Genomic DNA, 14994 nt, shown 5'->3' with positions numbered 1-14994 from the left:
CTGACTGTGCAGCACTCTTTCAGTACTGACCCTCTGACAGTGCAGCAATCGCTCAGTACTGACTCTCTGACAGTGCAGCACTCTCTCAGTACTGCCCCTCTGACAGTGCAGCACTCTCTCAGTACTGCCCCTCTGACAGTGCAGCACTCGCTCAGTACTGACCCTCTGACAGTGCAGCACTCTCTCAGTACTGACCCTCTGACAGTGCAGCACTCCCTCAGTACTGACCCTCTGACAGTGCAGCACACCCTCAGTACCGAACCTCTGACAGTGCAACGCTCCCTCAGTACTGACCCCCTGACAGTGCAGCACTCCCTCAGCACTGACCCTCTGACAGTGCAGCACTCCCTCAGTATTGACCCTCTGACAGTGCAGCACTCCCTCAGTGCTGACCCCCTGACAGTGCAGCACTCCCTCAGTACTGACCCTCTGACAGTGCAGCACTCCCTCAGTGCTGACCATCTGAAAGTGCAGCAAAGCCCCAGTACTGACCCTCTGACAGTGCAGCACTCCCTCAGTACTGCCCCTCTGACAGTACAGTACTCCTTCAGTACTGCCACTCCGATAGTGCAACACTCTGTCAGTACTGCCCATCTGACAGTGCAGCACTCCCTCAGTACTGACCCGCTGACAGTGCAGCACTGCATCAGTGCTAACCCTCTGACAGTGCAGCACTCCCTCAGTACTGACCCTGTGACAGTGCAGCACTCCCTCAGTACTGACCCTTGACAGTGCAGCACTCCCTCAGTACTGCCCCTCTGACAGTGCAGCACTCCCTCAGTACTGACCGTCTGACAGTGCAGCACTCCCTCAGTATTGACCGTTTGTCAGTGCAGCACTCCCTCAGTACTGCCCCTCTGACAGTGCAGCAGTCCATCAGTATTGACCCTCTGACAGTGCAGCACTTCCTCTGTGCTAACCCTCTGAAAGTGCAGCAAACCCTCAGTACTGCCCCTCTGACAGTACAGTACTCCCTCAGTACTGCCACTCCGATAGTGCAACACTCTGTCAGTACTGCCCATCTGACAGTGCAGCACTCCCTCAGTACTGACCCTGTGACAGTGCAGCACTCCCTCAGTACTTTCCCTCTGACAGTGCAGCACTCCCTCAGTACTGACCCTCTGACAGTGCAGCACTCCCTCAGTACTGACCCTCTGACAGTGCAACACTCTGTCAGTACTGCCCATCTGACAGTGCAGCACTCCCTCAGTACTTTCCCTCTGACAGTGCAGCACTCCCTCAGTACTGACCCTCTGACAGTGCAGCACTCCCTCAGTACTGACCCTCTGACAGCGCAGCACTCCCTCAGTACTGACCCTCTGACAGTGCAGCACTCCCTCAGTACTGACCCTCTGACAGTGCAGCACTCCCTCAGTACTGACCCTCTGACAGTGCAGCACTCCCTCAGTACTGCCCATCTGACAGTGCAGCTCTCCCTCAGTACTGACCCTCTGACAGTGCAGCACTCCCTCAGTACTGCCCATCTGACAGTGCAGCACTCCCTCAGTACTTTCCCTCTGACAGTGCAGCACTCCCTCAGTACTTTCCCTCTGACAGCGCAGCACTCCCTCAGTACTGACCCTCTGACAGTGCAGCACTCCCTCAGTACTGTCCCGCCACACACACAAACACACAGATACACAGACACACACATAGACACCCACACATAGACACACAAAGCTAACGCCATTCTGTATCGAATCAGCTCTGAGAAGGAACTGAAAGTCATTACGTGGGATTCTCCAATAATGGGCCTCTGTCCCCACTCCAGCGTCAAAACACACACAAATCACTCTGAACTTTCCTGAAGAAAGTTCAAAGTGATTCTCCGACCTGCAGGGTGCTTGCAGGGCCTGGAATGCTCCTCGCAGCTCTGGCTGCGGATATGGGGACTTCCGGTCGGGAGTCCGCGCACGCGCATGTGGTCGGACTGCGCCGCCCCCCCCCCCCCCCCCCCGTGCGACACGGCGGACTCTCACGCGGACCGGCCCCGAAAATACAGGCCCCCCCGAGATCGCGCACGCCTCCGGATAGGTGGCCCCCAATCGCTAGCCTGGCTGTCCGTGAGGCCCCCACCCGGTGAAGAATACCCCCGCCCCCCCCCCCACCAGGGCGGCCGCGGACTCACTCTGCAGCCGCCACTGGCCGTTCCCGAAAGGCAAAACGTGGTTAGAACCATGACGTCGGGAACTTGGCCAGTTTTTGGCGGAGACTCGCCGCGGGGGCCTCTGTCAATGGCCCCCTAGCCGTGCCGCGTAGACCACGTGCGTGCGATTCATGCCGATTCGCCGGAGAATCACGGGGGCTATTGAAATTGTCATGCCGGATTTCGGCGTCAACGCCCATTCTCCGACCCGGCGCCGATCGCGATTTCGGTGCTGAGGCTCGGAGGATCCCGCCCATTGTGTCCAAGCGAGCTGGAAATTTGTGAAAGTGTGTCAAGAATTGCAATCCAAAAGAAAAGCCAGGGAGAAGCTAATATTGTGACAAACGTGAATCAGGAAGGCACATCTTAAAAAAATACTCAGTTTCAATTCTCATTTCTCAATCCCACTTCTCCTTCTGCAGGGCGATTTCCAGATTACGTAACTCTTCCTGAGCCCGCCCACTGGCCGGTGCGTCATTACCACATCTGCGCCAGTCTGGGGCCCTGAGAGGTATATGGATGAGAGCACAATTTCTTGGTATTTGTTTCTGCAACTTCAGCAGAACTTTGCACAAACTGGATGTGGTTCCAGTTTGCACTTTCCGGCTTGGGTCACTGTCTGTGCGGAGTTTGCACTTTCTCCCCGTGTCTGCGTGGGTTTCCTCCGGGTGCTCCCGTTTCCTCCCACAGTCCAATGATGTGTAGCTTAGGTGGATTGGCCATGCTAAATTGCCCCTCAGTGTCCAATAGATTAGGTGCGATTACTGGGTTACGGGGATAGGCTGTGGCTTGGGCCTAGGTAGGTTGCTCTTTCCAAGAGTCAGTGCAGACCCGATGGGCCAACTGGCCACCTGTTACACTGTAGGGATTCTATGAACAGTTTCTCTCGATCTACTCTGTCCAGCCCCCTCATGACTTTGAAGATGTCTATCAGATCTCCTCTGAACCTTCTTCTCTCCAAGAACAGTCCCAGTCCCTCCAATCTATCCTCATAGCTGAAGTTTCTGAAGTCAGTCTTGTAAACCTCGTCTGCACTTTCTCTAATGCGTTCACACCCTTCCCATAACACCCAGAACTGTACACAATACCCCAGCTGATGTCTAACGGTTAGCACTGTTGCTTCATAGCGCCAGGGTCCTGGGTTCGATTCCCGGCTTGGGTCACTATCTGTGCGGAGTCTGCACGTTCTCCCCGTGTCTGCGTGGGTTTCCTCCGGGCGCTCCGGTTTCCTCCCACAGGTCCCGAAAGCCGTGCTTGTTAGGTGAATTGGATGTTCTGAATTCTCCCTCAGTGTATCCGAACAGGTGCCGGAATGTGGTGACTAGGGGTTTTTCACAGTAACTTCATTGCAGTGTTAATGTAAGCCTCCTTGTGGCACTGATAAAGATTATTATTATTACAAGTTCAGAACAACCTCCTTGCTATTGTGCTCTGTGCCCCTATTAATAAAGCTCAGGATACTATATGCTTTATTAACTGCTCTCTACACCTGTCCTGCCACCTTCAATGATCTATGCCCATATACACCCAGGTCCCTGTGCTCCTGAACCTCCTTCAGAATTTCACCCATTATTTTATCTTGACTCTCCATGTTCTTCCTACCAAAATGCATCACCTCGCGCTTCTCCGCATTGAACTTCATCCGCCACCTGCCTGCCCACTCCGCCAACTTGTCTATATCCTTTTGAAGTTCTGCACTGTCCTCTTCACAGTTTACAATACTTCCATGTTTTGCATTATCTACAAACTTTGAAATTGTCCCCTGCACTCCAAGATCTACATCATTAAAATATATCAAGAAAAGCAAGGGTCCCAATGCTGACCCCTGGGGGATCACCATTACAAACCTTCCTCCAGCCCAAAAAATATCCGTTGACCATTACTCTCTGCTTCCTATTATTCAGCCCATTTTGTATCCACATTGCTACTGTCCCTCTTATTCCTTATTAAATAAGACTGATGGTAGGAATAGAGAGACCACAATACTGCCTGGAAAGTAAGTGTCCAAATGGTTGTGTGGAGCAGAGGGATCTGAGGATACAGGTTTACAAATCAGGAAAAGCATCATTGCAGTTAACGAAGTAGCGAAGGAACGAACTGGGGCTCATTTCCAGAGGGATAAAGCCGAAATAGTGAATTGTCATTTTAAACTTGTACGGTTAGTTCACCTTTGGAGTACTGTGAGCAGTCTCTGATCTCTATCACAAGAAGTAAATCAAGGCACTAGGGAAAATGTAAAAAAGATCTATTAATGACATCAGAACTGAGAGGATGACAACATCAGTAAAGATTTAAAAAAGAGAAGGCTGAGGGGTGACTTCATAAAGATTAAGTTAATAGAGTTAGATGATGTAAAGTGAGAGGAGGCTCATGTGTAACATAAACTTTGGAATGAACTTGTTGGGCTGAATGGTCCGTTACGTTGTGGTTATTCTGCAATTTTATATAAACAGAGGTTTATCTCATAGACGGTAACAGAAGATATGTATGTGCACATACATGTGTGTACCGTCAGCACAATCACATGATTGAGGGTTTGTACTCTCTCCTTTAACATTATGAATAACTTGTGATCCAGCCACTGCCATTCAGCATTGATCACTACTCATCAGTAAAAGTGACCAGGACATTCGTTCTGCCTAGCACAGAACTGAGCAATGTCATGTAGGACTTTCAATGCTGGTGCGATGTCAGGTACGTATGGCCCAATGACCAGCTAATCAAATCTAATAGTATGTTCCTTCGGTTGTTTGTAATAGGCAGAATACTGCATTCAACCAGCCTATGCTTACAAAACCCGAAACAAAGCATTGACTGTGAGATGTGATCTTGCGATTGGGCAGCATTTTCTGAGCAATTCTGAGTGCACTCATAAATATCAACCGGTTTAAGATAATCACTCAAGTTCACAATGTCGCTCATTTACGCTTACTAGAAGCAACATACGTTCACACGCAGGGATCCTCTGCAAACAAAAGGAATATGTTCAGGCCTTGTAACATTTTTGAATTGTACAAACACATATACACACAAAATGTGGGGAGCCTATTGCTCCCCATTGCTTTTTCCAAGACAATGCCTTGGCCAATTAGAGTTGACTTGCCAACCAATCAGCACACGTCCCTCCTGTCGTATAAATTGTTGTGATTGTTTGAAATATTGGGATTCTCGCATTTGTCCTGATGAGTGCAAGATGAAAAACTTCAGCAACATGCCTCTCTTTTCAGCGATATTAAAGTTCTGTACTACCAAAGGGCTATATGTTTTACTCTTAATTTTCCAGACAGCCGGACAAAATTCTAAACAAGTCGACTCAGTTGACACCCCTGCCACTAGATGAGCTATTCCCTCACTTCCTCAGTAACACACAGTGTCGGTAGCGTGTACCATCGACAAGATGCTCTGTAGCAACTTGTTTGAAAACACCTCCCAAACAAGTGACATGCACTGCTTAAAGGACCGGGACAGGTGCACAGGATTTACAAGTTCCCCTCCAAGTCACACACCATCCTGACCTGGACCTATACTGCCATTCTATCACTGCTGCTGGGTCAAAAACCTGGAACTCCCTCCTTGCCAGCATCGTGGAAGTATATCCACCTCATGGACTTCAGTGGTTGAAGAGAGTGGCTCCCCACCACCTTCTCCAGGGGTAATCTGGGGTGGGCAATAAATGTTGGCCAGTGGTGACCACATTTGCACTCTGTGCAGAGTGCTGGTTCAGGTGAGAAAATTGGCGTGTAGTAGTCCTCCAGTGAACCCCCCTCTCTCCCCCCCCCCCCCCCACCCCGCCACACACACATAATGGAGCTCCGCAGATGCCCATCCTAGCACTGCCCCCTGGCACATCCTGGGCATTTCCTAGCACTGTCTCCTGGCACATCCTGGGCATTTCCTAGCACTGCCCCCTGGCACATCCAGGGCATTTGGGTGGTAAAATTGGTATTCTGAGATTAATTGGGAAGAACATATTTAATCCACAAAGGACATTGGTTATCTGTAAACATAGAAGAATGGGTTTCCCCTGTAATGCTAATTCCTGTTCTGATATCCTGCTTCCATATTGGGGTGATGAGTAAATCTCTGTGACGTCAACTTTCCAGCTCATAGTTTTGGAGGAATTCAGTTGAACAGTTCTTGAGATGGACTTCGGAAGAATCCACACTTTCTATTCTTGCTGTGGCAGTTTACCCAGTTACTATTGTGCTGTTAACTGATTGGTGCATGTTTTTTCCACTTCTGTGCAATTAGAACCAAAATTTATACAGCTTTTCCACAAGCCAACGCCCCCCCCCCCCCCCCCCCGCCCACCCGACCCGCAGTCCCCGCGGTGAAGGGTGCTAACAATGGGAAACCAGTTGATAACAGTGGGACTCGAGGATTCCACCTCCAGGAAGGGGCTGGTCGCCTCTGCTGCGGCATACGTGCCACGGGGGGAGGGAGGCGGGGGCAGAAAATCCCACCCTAGGTCTTCATCAATAACCGCTGTTGTTTGGCACTCCGGCATTCCTCAGGCCACACCTGAATATTGTCCAGACATTGTTGCAGTTGCACACGGATTGCTTCAGTATGTGAGGAGCGGTGAATGGTGCTGAACATTATGCATTCCTCAGCGAATATCCTCAAACCTGCCCTTGTGATGGTGGAGCAGGCTCGAGGGGCCAACTGGCCTCCTCCTGCTCCTAACTCATTTTTTTAAAAAAAATTTAAAGTACCCAATTCATTTCTTTGACCAATTAAGGGGCAATTTAGCGTGGCCAATCCACCGACACTGCACATCTTTTTGGGTTGTGGGGGTGAGACCTACGCAGACACAGGGGAAAATACCACAGACGGTGACCCAGGGTCGAAATCGAACCCGGGTCCTCAGTGCCGTGAGACAGCAGTGCTAACCACTGCACCACCTTGCCGCCCTCCCCTGCTCCAAACTCATATGTTCACATATCCCACCCTAGCCCCCTGCCACGTACCATCCTGCCACCATACACACTTACCTCACTGACACTCATTCACGGACACAGTGAAAAGCTGTTTAAATGTTTCAAAGCTTTGCGTTGTCAATGGCTAAACACTCACCAAAATACAGCTGGAGGTGCTGTAGAAAGACGGTGTGGTTTGGCTTTCCCCTGTGATCCCACTGACTGCAATAGATGTCCATTATATCTACCCTCTGTCTCCTATCTCCTGACCAATTCCCCATCCAATCCGACAGGTTGCCTCCGATTTCCTATGCTCCTTTTTTGTTAACAATCTCTTACTGTAATCTTGTAGAATGTTTTCTGGAAATCCGTATAGTGAAGAAAAACCCCTCATCAGGTAAATCTCCTCTGCATGCTCCTCAATATCTTCTTAACGCGTGGCATTCAGGATTGAACATAATACCTAGCTAAGGTCTAGCCAGTGATGTTCCTGAGTTCCGTCCCCACTCCTGCTCGCTGCCCCGCAACAATGAATTGACCGATTGGTCGCTCCATGAGTTGGGACGGAACTCAGGAACAGGAGTTGCTGCTGGCCAATCAGAGGCTGGCGACTCACCTGAACTGGCAGAGTCACTGGGAGGAGCGGGGGGGCTCAAGTCTTGAGATTCCTCCAATCGGCCTGGGGGTTTGTTAAGAAGGGACACTCCTCTTGCCCGGCAGTAGCCTGCACAAGGGAAATTGCTGGGCGAGGCACTTAGCATAGGCGTCTTTCATTGACGGTTAAATTCCAGCGGGATGAGGCCCTCAAGTGGGAATTAATTGTCCACTGCTGAACATCAATTGACTCAGTGGTTACCACTGGCATTATTGCCATGGGGGCAGGGGACAGTGGGCAGGGAACAGACAAGCTACCGACTGAAATGAACAAGCTTCCTGCCTTCAAACCCACTGGCGAGGGAGCATCTAGCTAACCCCCTTAATGTAAACAGTTCTCTGTCACAATGTAGTTGCAGGCTCTCACCAGTAGTTGGCCGTCCCAGTTTCTTTCCCTTCTCTGTCACCAACTTATTTAGAAAATAACTGCCTGCTCATCAGTATCGTTTAGTTGCTCAATGGAAGTGTTATGTCTCAGACGATAGCTCCCTCGTCTCTGAACCAGAGGTTACGGGCTCAAGGTCCACTCCAGGGCTCCTCAGCTGTGGAAGGAGTGTTCATGACATAATTCAACAGATTGATAATCTGCCTATTTTTCCTCCCAACACTTTCCCACCACTCCCCAAAGGGAAAATATTGTTTGTGGAGATACAAAATAAACTTTCACAATCTAATATAATGCACCAGAGGATCAAAACCATAGTTCCTCATACACCAATTATGAAAATACAACAGTAAAGTAGGAACAATGCAGGATTAGAGTTTATTAATTAAAATCAAACATTTGTTCCTGCCCTGTAATATAGGGGGCTGGATTTTCAGATTTTGAGACGAAGTGCTGATGCCGTCGTTGAAACTGTGGTCTTTCACGCCAGAAAAACTCGGTCAAAGGGCCACAGATTCCCCGTTTTGCTGGGGGCGAGCAGGGGGCCGGCGTAGAGCTCTCAGCTCTAGCTACCGATATGGTCCCCACTTCCAGGTCAGAGGCCGCGCATGCGAACGGCAGAGACCTGCAGCGGCCGTGCCGTGGTCCATGGCGGACCTGGACCGGCAAAGTAGTGCCCCGCATCGGCCGCTCGCGCACGCCGGACCGCGCGCCCACATTGCCCCCAGCCCCGAATGAAGCCCCCCCCCCGCCCCGCCCGCCGATCGGCCCTCCCCCGACTGGGGCATCCCGGACTGAGTCCGCAGCCGCCACGCGAGGATTCCGGAGGGTGTGAGCACACGTCAGCCACGCCATCGGGAACTCGGCCGGTCGGGGACGGAGCGTTGCAGGCGGGCCTCAGGCTATGGCCTGAGGCGGTGGATACACGGCACGGCGTACTCCTCGAGTACGCCAATTTTGAGGGGCGAAGAATTGAAAAACCGGCGGCGCTCCCGATTTTGCCGCCAGAACGGATTCTGCGCCCCGTCGCCGGACGGGTTTTGCCGTCGGGGAACGGAGAACCCATCCCGTGATTTTTCAACTGGCTTTGACTTTGAAACACAATCTGATCAGAAAGCGAAAGTTACAACTGGGTAAATATAAACAACAAACTCTAATTCTCACTTCCGTTTTTATTAAACTCAGAAACAACATGAAAGGTTTTCAAAATATGCCAGTAGTTAGAAAATGAGGGGCAGTACTGAGGGAGGGAGTGCTGCACAGGGTAAGCAATGTTGAGTGCTGCATTGTCAGAGGGTCAGTGCTGAGGGAAAGAGCATTGCGCAAGGTTAGTACTGAGGGAGTGCTGCGCTGTCAGAGGGTCAGTACTGAGGGAGTGCTGCACTGTCAGAGGGTCAGTACTGAGGGAGTGCTGCACTGTCAGAGGGTCAGTACTGAGGGAGTGCTGCACAGTCACAGGGTCAGTACTGAGGGAGTGCTGCACTGTCAGAGGGTTAGTACTGAGGGAGTGCTGCGCTGTCAGAGGGTCAGTACTGAGGGAGTGCTGCACTGTCAGAGGGTCAGGACTGAGGGAGTGCTGCACTGTCACAGGGTCAGTACTGAGGGAGTGCTGCACTGTCAGAGGGTTAGTACTGAGGGAGTGCTGCGCTGTCAGAGGGGCCGTACTGAGGGAGTGCTGCGCTGTCAGAGGGGCAGTACTGAGGGAGTGCTGCACTGTCAGAGGGTCAGTACTGAGGGAGTGCTGGACTGTCAGAGGGTCAGTACTGAGGGAGTGCTGGACTGTCAGAGGGTCAGTACTGAGGGAGTGCTGCACAGTCAGAGGGTCAGTACTGAGGGAGTGCTGCACTGTCAGAGGGTCAGTACTGAGGGAGTGCCGCACTGTCAGAGGTCGGTGCTGAGGGAGCGCTGCACTGTCAGAGGGTCAGTACTGAGGGAGTGCTGCACTGTCAGAGGGTCGGTACAGAGGGAGTGCCGCACTGTCAGAGGGTCAGTACTGAGGGAGTGCTGCACTGTCAGGGGGTCAGTGCTAAGGGAGTGCTGCACTGTCAGAGGGTCAGTACTGAGGGAGTGCTGCACTGTCAGAGGGTCGGTACAGAGGGATTGCTGCACTGTCAGAGGGTCAGTACTGAGGGAGTGCTGCACTGTCAAAGGGTCGGTACAGAGGGATTGCTGTCACTGGCAAGTAACATTCACGCTATACGTGTGCCGAGGTATGATCATGTACAAAAAGAGACATTGTCTTGACATCGAAAGGCATCACCATCACTGAATCCCTGATTATCAGCATCTTGGAAATTCCAGTTCACCAGAAACTAAACTAGATCAGTGATAAATGTAAGTGCAGATCAAAGCTGGGAATTCCTTGGTGAGAAGTTCACTCTGTGGCCCCAAAAATCATTCCATCACCTGCCAGACGCAAGTTAGAAATGTGATGGAGTAATCACAATTTGCCTGGATGAGCACAGCTCCAATACCACTCAAGAAACGTGACACCATTCAGGACAAAAACAGTGTGCTCGATTGGCAACCTATTCACTGCTTCCACCACTGACACACAGTGACAGCAGTGTGCACCATCTATAAGGTGTACTGAATCGACTCTGCAAACCCCTTCAACAACGCCTTCCAAACCTGCAACCTCGACCATCCGCAAGGGCAAGGGGAGCAGGTTGACAGGAACACCACCGTCTGAAAGTTCCCCTTCAAGTCACTCACCATTGAGGCTTGGAACTATATTGCTGTTCCTTCACTGTTGCTGGGTCAAAATCCCAGAGCACTCTTCCTAACCGCACAGTGGGTGTACCTACACCACATCGTTCGAGAAAGCCATTCACCACCACCTTCTCAAAGAGAATTTGAGGTGGACAATAAATGCTGGACTTGACAGCAACGTCCACGTCATTTAAACAAATAAATAATTTTTAAAACTCTGACTTCCTTTTGAAAGTTACGATTGAATATCTTTCCGTAACTCTTACAGGCAGAGCATTTCAATCATAACAACACACTTATTAAAAAAAGTTTCCTAATATCCCTGCCTATTTTGTACATTTTTATAATCTGTGTCCTGTGGTTACTGTCTCCTCTGCCAGTGGAAACAGTTTCTCCTGTCCCATCAAAAACCCTCATAATTTAAACACCTCAACTGGAAACATAGGAACAGGAGGAGGCTGTTCAGCCCCTCAAGCCCGTTTTACTATCCCATTAGATTACAGCCGGTCTGTGTCTTAATTCCATCTAAGGGGCAGCATGGTGGCGCAGTGGTTAGCACTGCTGTCTCACGGCGCTGAGGACCCAGGTTATATCCCAGCTCTGGGTCACTGTCCGTGTGGAGTTTGCACATTCTCCCCGTGTCTGCGTGGGTCTCACCCCCACAACCCAAACGCGTGCAGGGTAGGTGGATTGAACACGCTAAATTGTCCCCTAATTGGAATTATTTTTGAATTTTAAAAAACTCCATGTACATGTTTTGCTTCTGTAATCCGTGATCTTCTCCTTCTCAACTCCATCAAAACCGTTCATGAATGTTGTTACGATTGATATTCCATCCCTCAATGACAGGCACCAGGAATAAATATGATGATTCTACTCCCAGTGTCCCCGAACTAGTCAAAGGTGAAAATTAGTCGGTGCCCCCAGTTCCAAACACTCCCCTGTGACGTTTGTTGGAAAGGCTACACGTGGATCTGTTGGCGAGAGTGTAGGATTAATAATAAGTATGGTTGTGGGGGAGGTGGGAAAACGGGGTGGGGGGGGGGGGGCGTTTACGCTGTGAGGACAAGTTAATAGAAAATGCAATGGGCGCCATGCTACAGCAAGGGTGTTGAGATTTTAGAGAGGGCACAGCATAGAATCATTGGGACTCTCCCCAGTAATTAAAACAAAACTTAAAGGTTTTTTGTTAACCAAAGGTATTGAGAAAGCATGGTCTCATTGAATGATGGAACATGCTCCAGGGGTACAATGACCTCTTCCTGTTCTACATGTATATGAAGGAATAGAAATACAAAAAAGACCTGAAAATTGGGACTTCCATCATTAGATTAATGCAGAAAACAGAGCAAGAGGATAGAATAGGAAATAGAAGTATTGGTCGATGCCAGAACTGAGAGGCTATAATTATCAGGAAAGACTGTGGCTCATTTCTCTCCAAAAGAGAAGGCTGAAGGGGTGATCTGATTACAAAAGTTACAAAAGGTTTTGATGGGGAGGGGGTGGAAAAGATGCTCCCACCTGTGGAGGGAACCTCGTCAAGGGGCCATAAATATAAGATGGTCACTGATGTGCCCAGGGGATTTGGAGGAAACTTCCTTGCCAGAGGCCAACTGTTTCGGAAAGGTAATGAATGACTGAATGGAAAAGGCAGAGTGTAGGAGGAAGAGAGGCAGACTGGACGAAGGGCAGTAAGATGCCATGATTTTATCTTGCTGCCTAACAGTGGTGGAGGCAAGCGGGCGGGGGGGGGGGGGGGGGGGGGATTACAGGGTAAGGAGTCAAGAGGCAGGATCTAAATGTACGATTCGAGCACAGTTGGGGTTAAACCCTGAAACGATTATGGGAGGGGGAAGATGACAAGGATCGAAGCCGTAATGGGCTCTTCCATAGCAATAGATTTGCAGAGAGGAAATCAGAGGATGATACTACAAGCACAAACAGAATACTTTCAGTCAATTGTGCCCATGTCAGCTCTTTGAAAGAACCACCCACTTGACCCAGGCCCCTCCTCCATCTTCAGATTCCAGTAAATGTTCATTCTCTTTTAAAAAAAATAAATTTAGAATACCCAATCCTTTTTTTTTCCAACTAAGGGACAATTTAGCGTGGCCAATCCACCTACCCTGCACATCTTTGGGTTGTGGGAGTGAGACCCACGCAGTCACGGGGCAAATGTGCAAACTCCACACGGACAGTTACCCGGGGCCGGGATTGAACCCGGGTCCTCAGCGCCGTGAGGCAGCAGTGCTAACCACTGCGCCACCGTGCCACCCATAAATTTTCCATTTTCAAGTCTTTAGCCAATTCCCTTTGGAACGTAACATAGAATTTACAGTGCAGAAGGAGGCCATTCGGCCCATCGAGTCTGCACCCGCTCTTGGAAAGGAATGGTGAGCCACGCAAAACGCTGTGGGTATCGCCAGGACCGGACCAGAAAATCCTGCCCTCAGTCCTCAATCACTGCTTCAAAGCCGGCGGTTTAAAATCTCCCCTTAGCCTTCCCTGCTCCGAGGGAACAACCCCAGCTTGCCCCATTCTCCACCCTGTCCGGAGAGTGCACTGTCACTCACACACACTCACACAGAGCCACGGAAACACATCGTTCTGACAGCGCTGGAGGTGAGAGTGAGAGAGGGAAGGACAAACGTATGAAAGTTACGTTCCTACCTGCCACACAGGAAGCAGGCAGCATGAGGAGGACCAGGTATAGGTACATTGTCCGCTCAGTCCCCGGGTCCCAACACTTCAGGATCTGGCCCCCATTCTGACAATCACTGAACTGATTCTTGATGCTCAGCAGAAACTGTGCAAACTGACTTCTCCTTTTTGATGTTCTCTGAACATATCCGACACATCCTCTGTCTTTCAGATGTAATCTGAAAATAACCTGACCACTGACAGGACAGACAGCTAAACTGTTGAATGTGAACCAGATAGCAGGCGAGAGCAACAACTTGTGCTTTACATAGTAACGCAGTAAAACACGCCAAGGTGCCTCAGAGAAGCATTATCAAACCAGACTTGACACTGTGCCGCATGAGGACATATTTGGGCATATTAGAGAATATGGGTCTTGGGTCAAAGATGTAGCTTTTTAGGAGCATCCTAAAGGAAGTAACAGATGTGGAGTAACGGACAGGAGGGAGGGAATTTGAGAACTCAGGGTCCAGGCAACTGAAGACACATCGCCTTTGGCGGAACAATTAAAAACAGGGATACACAGGAAGCCAGAATTGGAGGAGGGTTGTGGAGTTCGGCAAGGTTACAGACATAGGTAGGGGTGAAGAAATGGAGGACTTTGAAAATAAGGACGAGAATTTTACATTTGAGGCATTGCTTAACCAGGGAGGAGTGGCACTGTGGGTAATGTTCCTACCTCTGAGCCAGAATTCTGGGTTCCAGTCCCACTCCAGGACTTGATGACAGGGAAGGTGTGCTCTTAACGTGGCCAGCCATGATCATTCTCAGCCTGTAAATCCCTTCAATCCCCCTGAGGGCAGGTGGTAGGAGTGGGCTAGTTTCCCGGTCAGCCACACTGCTGAAGGCAACAGCAAACAACTGCAACACTTTGCCAAGTGTAATCATGGACCAATCTATTGTGCCTAATGTCCTCTTGGGGCGTAGCACCTGAATAAGGAGTAAGCTTAACCAGGAACCACTGTAGCTCAGTGAGGTCTTGTGGCACAGTGGGTGACATCCCTGTCCCTGAGCCACAAGCCCCCGGGTTCGAGTCCCATTCCGGGACTTGATGACCAAGGACATATGTTCTATGTTCTATTTGACACATGGATGATAAGGGAATAGTGTAGATGGGCTTTTGAGTGGTTTCAAAGGTCGGCGCAACATCGAGGGCCGAAGGGCCTGTACTGCGCTGTAATGTTCTACGAAGGTGTGTTCGGAACATGGTCAGGTTCAGTGTGCCAAGCTCAAACTCCTTCCTACATGGCAATGGCTGGCGGTAAGAGTGACAGGGACTCCTGGTCCGTCACGCCCCTCAAGCTGTAAGCACCTGGTTGTCATGATATTCAAACACACATCACAACACACACATCATGATAGACAGACCAACAGACCAATTAGCACACACAACACGACAGCCAATCACAGACAAGAGCAGACACAGTATAAGACAAGAAACAGGACACCTGGTGGCCAGTCCATCTGGAGACAGGACA

The 14994-nt window shown here is 50.2% G+C and overlaps 1 protein-coding gene across 1 annotated transcript in view; it reads right to left on the bottom strand.

Annotated features, from left to right (window-relative positions):
* LOC140427136 (macrophage colony-stimulating factor 1 receptor-like) overlaps nucleotides 1-13655 on the bottom strand; it is a 65467-nt gene extending 51812 nt beyond the window's left edge. Inside the window, exon 1 of the mRNA XM_072512677.1 lies at nucleotides 13487-13655. Within this exon, the coding sequence (XP_072368778.1) occupies nucleotides 13487-13535 (49 nt within the window). The 5' untranslated portion in view covers nucleotides 13536-13655. The remainder of the gene's footprint in view (nucleotides 1-13486) is intronic.
* Between the last annotated feature and the right edge of the window lie 1339 nt (nucleotides 13656-14994).

The sequence above is a fragment of the Scyliorhinus torazame genome, chromosome 7, assembly GCF_047496885.1.
Source record: "Scyliorhinus torazame isolate Kashiwa2021f chromosome 7, sScyTor2.1, whole genome shotgun sequence".
NCBI classification, from domain to species: domain Eukaryota; kingdom Metazoa; phylum Chordata; class Chondrichthyes; order Carcharhiniformes; family Scyliorhinidae; genus Scyliorhinus; species Scyliorhinus torazame.
Note: the sequence above shows the minus strand (reverse complement) of the source record. Positions and strands in the feature narration are given on the sequence as shown.